This window comes from Dendrobium catenatum, unplaced genomic scaffold (genome assembly GCF_001605985.2).
Source record: "Dendrobium catenatum unplaced genomic scaffold, ASM160598v2 fragScaff_scaffold_824, whole genome shotgun sequence".
NCBI classification, from domain to species: domain Eukaryota; kingdom Viridiplantae; phylum Streptophyta; class Magnoliopsida; order Asparagales; family Orchidaceae; genus Dendrobium; species Dendrobium catenatum.
This window is the reverse complement of record NW_021319286.1, coordinates 1-3,880: the sequence shown is the minus strand read 5'-3', so window position 1 is coordinate 3,880 and position 3,880 is coordinate 1. Positions and strand designations below refer to the sequence as shown.

General features: G+C 33.7%; 1 protein-coding gene across 1 annotated transcript; it reads right to left on the bottom strand.

Moving 5' to 3' along the window:
* Positions 1–702: 702 nt before the first annotated feature.
* On the bottom strand, positions 703–3,049 carry LOC110111943 (DNA-directed RNA polymerase V subunit 7-like). The gene is made up of 2 exons (XM_020844013.2): positions 2,809–3,049; positions 703–1,379 (listed from the first exon to the last, which is right to left on the bottom strand). Exon 2 carries the CDS (start codon positions 1,364–1,366, stop codon positions 833–835), a length of 534 nt encoding a protein of 177 aa, XP_020699672.1. The 5' UTR covers positions 1,367–1,379; positions 2,809–3,049; the 3' UTR covers positions 703–832.
* Positions 3,050–3,880: the final 831 nt, after the last annotated feature.

The following is a 3,880-nucleotide window of genomic DNA, read 5'->3' as shown; positions in this document are numbered from 1 at the left end:
GGGTAACCATTTTAGGAATATGTTTTTTAGATGCTCTTAAATAGATACTAATCTGCAAATACATATATGGTAGAAAATTTATTGGGCTTATAAAGTATTTGGTGAGAAAAATAAAAGTGTTAATTAAATAAAATCTATTCTTGGAAACTTCATTTGCTTAACATCTTTCTCATTCAATCTCTATTTTTTATTAATTATTTTTCATTTGTATATTTAAAATCCAATAATATTAATTGTTGTTAGATTGATGTCAATGAGTCACCTTTAACATATCACGGGTCTATTTACGATGGTTGCAATTTTTTTGTAAAAACGGTTGTAAAGCTCTTGCGGGTAAAGTACATTTTTTAAAAGTTATTGTAAAAGCCTGCTTACTAGCATAGATATTTCTTCAAAATTATGAGAAGACACTAGCCAAATAGAACTGTAATTTCAATCTGAAAAGCAAAATAGTAAGAAAGTTTCACAAACGGTCTCTATAACACTTTGATTTGATAATTTTGATTTATAAATTTGGGTCATTCGTGCTTATTAGCAAATTTTTGATCCTGTTTCAAATTTGTTCAATATGATTATTATATCATATTAACTTTGGCATAAGTTCAATAAAAAATTTTATTGATAAACTTATGTTATGCTCACCACATAAATAAATCTATTTGCTATTAAATTCACTTCAACTAGATTTTAATCAAGATATCCTTTGCTTCAAAAGGGTACATAACATTCAATTCTATAAATTGTCATTCGATAAAAGCATACCCACCAAGATAAAAGCATAATCTCTTACACCACAAGATTAGCTAGAATTCCAAATAATGAGCATATAAGCTCAAATTGGTCCAAGATAATCACCTAAAATAGTTGCCCAAATAATAAAATCCTTTTCCCTTTCAATCCATTTAATGTCGAGAACTTTGAATCTCACCTTAGTGCCTTTCTTTATGTATGACAATCCGTTCACATTTAAAAACATAGGCTCTTCAGACATGTCGAGTTCGTAGTCATTCATCCTTGTTTCTGAAAGCAAAATGTTACTCATTGGTCCATATTTGAGAATAATGCCATCCTCCAAAATCCTAGTTACGGTGCCAATTAAGATCTCACCCTTGCAAGGCTTCACTGTAGTGCAACTTAAGGATACTGTGAACAAGATAGCACCAGTATCCTCATCTTGATGCAATTCGGAAATGGTGTGCAAAGTGGTGATTGCAATATAGTAGCCATGTTCATTGGATGCTTTCCGACAACTAATTCTATGGAGGAGGTTGAGGAGTATAACCTTCGGAAGAGGAAGCCTTTCGAGATCGAGCATATGAAAAGGGACTACAATGTCTTCATTCATTCCAATCTCCAAAAACACCATTTTTTGCAATATGCTGAAAGGATGAAATCATAAGAATAGTAAGTCATAAGCATTATATTTTGAAGGACACACACAAATGTATGAAAATAAAATTGTAAAATAAAAATGTCACCAAGATAATAATAACTACTATACAAATGTAAGAAATAGGCAAGAATCTTGCGGTCTACATTGCTCGCCATTCACATCACTCTTGGTTGACATTTAACAAAACTGATAACTGTTATATATAGATGTTATAATCCATCTAAAATCCTTCTGATAATTCATTTAATATAAGAAAAACATCCATCTTCATCATGAAAGTTGATAAACTTAATCAATGCATAATGAAAATTTATATTGATTTACTACAATGAATGTCATATTCTATCAAAATGAGCTCTCGAAAACATAATCACAAGAGAATATTAATGAACAACTGCTTACCTAAGAGGCAAAAATAGCAATTTGCTCCGCAAAGCCAATGGAAAAAAAAATAACAAAACAGTAATTTTTATTAAAGAAATCAAACTAACTGAAGAAATAAAGCAAGATACAATTGATCCTCTCTATTCAAGAGAGGGATCTATCTCTCCCAAATCTCTAGACGCCAGTAGAGTCCAAAAGAAACCTAAACTTAAAAGATCTCAAATTTCAGCCAAATTCAAAATACCCTAACCTTAAGAAAACAAACTATTTAATGCAAACAATTCAAAAGGAAATCTCTAAACAATCCCTACAATCAAATTTCCCTCTCAAATCCCTCAAAAATTTTTCCCAAAAGCTCCCTTGGATTCTGCAGTCCGATCAGCATACTCGAGAGGCGGATTCTTCCGCCTGTTTTCTACCCGAGTCAATTCCGTGTGGATCGGCTGGACCGGTCTAACAGTATCAAACACTTGCAAAAAAGTACAGAAACTTTCTTGTAAAGGTTAGCAAGTTGAGTTCAAATAGCTAAGGATATTACCAAGTGAATACTTCAGTTAGAATAACACAAGAATTAAACTACACGTATACATAGAAGCAACAAGTTCATGTGAACACCATCTTAAAGAATTGAAAATGAAGATGGTAACTGCAACAGCCACAAGGAAATTACGACAGGGAAGAAAAGCAAGAAATTGAATATCATATCAGAATGCAACAAATAGCCAGATTTGACTCCGTTTGATGGTAATAATAATAATGTTGATAACTCTATGGCATTGATCCTTAACCATGGTTACTGCCATTGTCTCGTTGAATGAACGAATAAGAGAGAGCAGAACAAGGATGAACTCAGATGGAAAAATAATAACGAAGGTTGGGTCTCATTTTTAGAAATATGAGGAAGAAATCTGCGGTTATTAGATTGAAGATGGGTTACAGTAAAAATAAAGTTTGCAGTTTTCTGTATTTCTCGAAGCAATCGTTCAAAACTCCTGCTGCTATTTTCTGATCTTAAAGGGAAGGAATCATACCGGCCTAGCTTGCTTCTTTGTTCTCTGAAATCAAATCTGGCTATATATCTCCACTTGCTTGATCTTTGGGTTCAAGGAGAAGCAGTCCTTTGTACTCCTCACGCTCGGCTAGATCAAATTAGCACGCTAGCTCGTCTGCTCGCTGTAGCGCCTCTCTGGCTCTCGTCCCTTCCTTCAGCCAGGGACGAACAAACAAAACGAAAGGAAAGCCCGGACATTTCGGCCAATTAAGGCAAATTTTACCCACAACGCAAGAGACCTCTTGGTTGATCATAAAAGCTCCCAACCACCTCGTGCTTCTGCTGTATTCGAGCGCCTGGAGCAGAAAGGTTCATGCCGCCCAAACAGAGAAATGGAGCAGAAAGGCTCATTCTTCCCTTTAAGATCAGAAAACAGCTGCAGGAGTTTTGAACGATTGCTTCGACAAATACCGAAAAATGCAAACTTTATTTTTACTGTAACCCATCTTCAATCTAATAACAGTAGATTTGTAAAAAAGCAGCATAGATATTTCTTGAAAATTGTGAGAAGACACTAGCCACTTTGATTTGATAATTTTGATTTATAAATTTGGGTCATTCGTGCATATCAGCAAATTTGTATTTGGTTATCATGTTTCAAATTTGTTCAATATGATTATTATATCATATTAACTTTGGCATAAGTTCAATGAAAAATTTTATTGATAAACTTATGTTATGCTCATCACAAAATAAATCTATTATCTATTACATTCACTTCAACTAGATTTTAATCAAGATATTGGCTCTCCCAACATGTGGAATTCATAATCTTTCATCTTTTTTTCTGAGAGAAAAATGTTCTTCATTGACCACACCATGGAGAATTATGCCATCATGCATAATCTCAGTAACAGTGCTACTAAGATATCATCCTAGCAAGGCTTCACACTGATTCAATTGAAGGACAGCAGGAAATATACACCAGTGTAACCTCATTAATTTGGAATGCAAAAATGGAATTAATCCTGGTGGCTGCAATGTAGTATATAGCTGTGTTTCTTGGATTCTTTATGATGACTAATTTTATAAAAGAGGCCAAGGAGTATAAC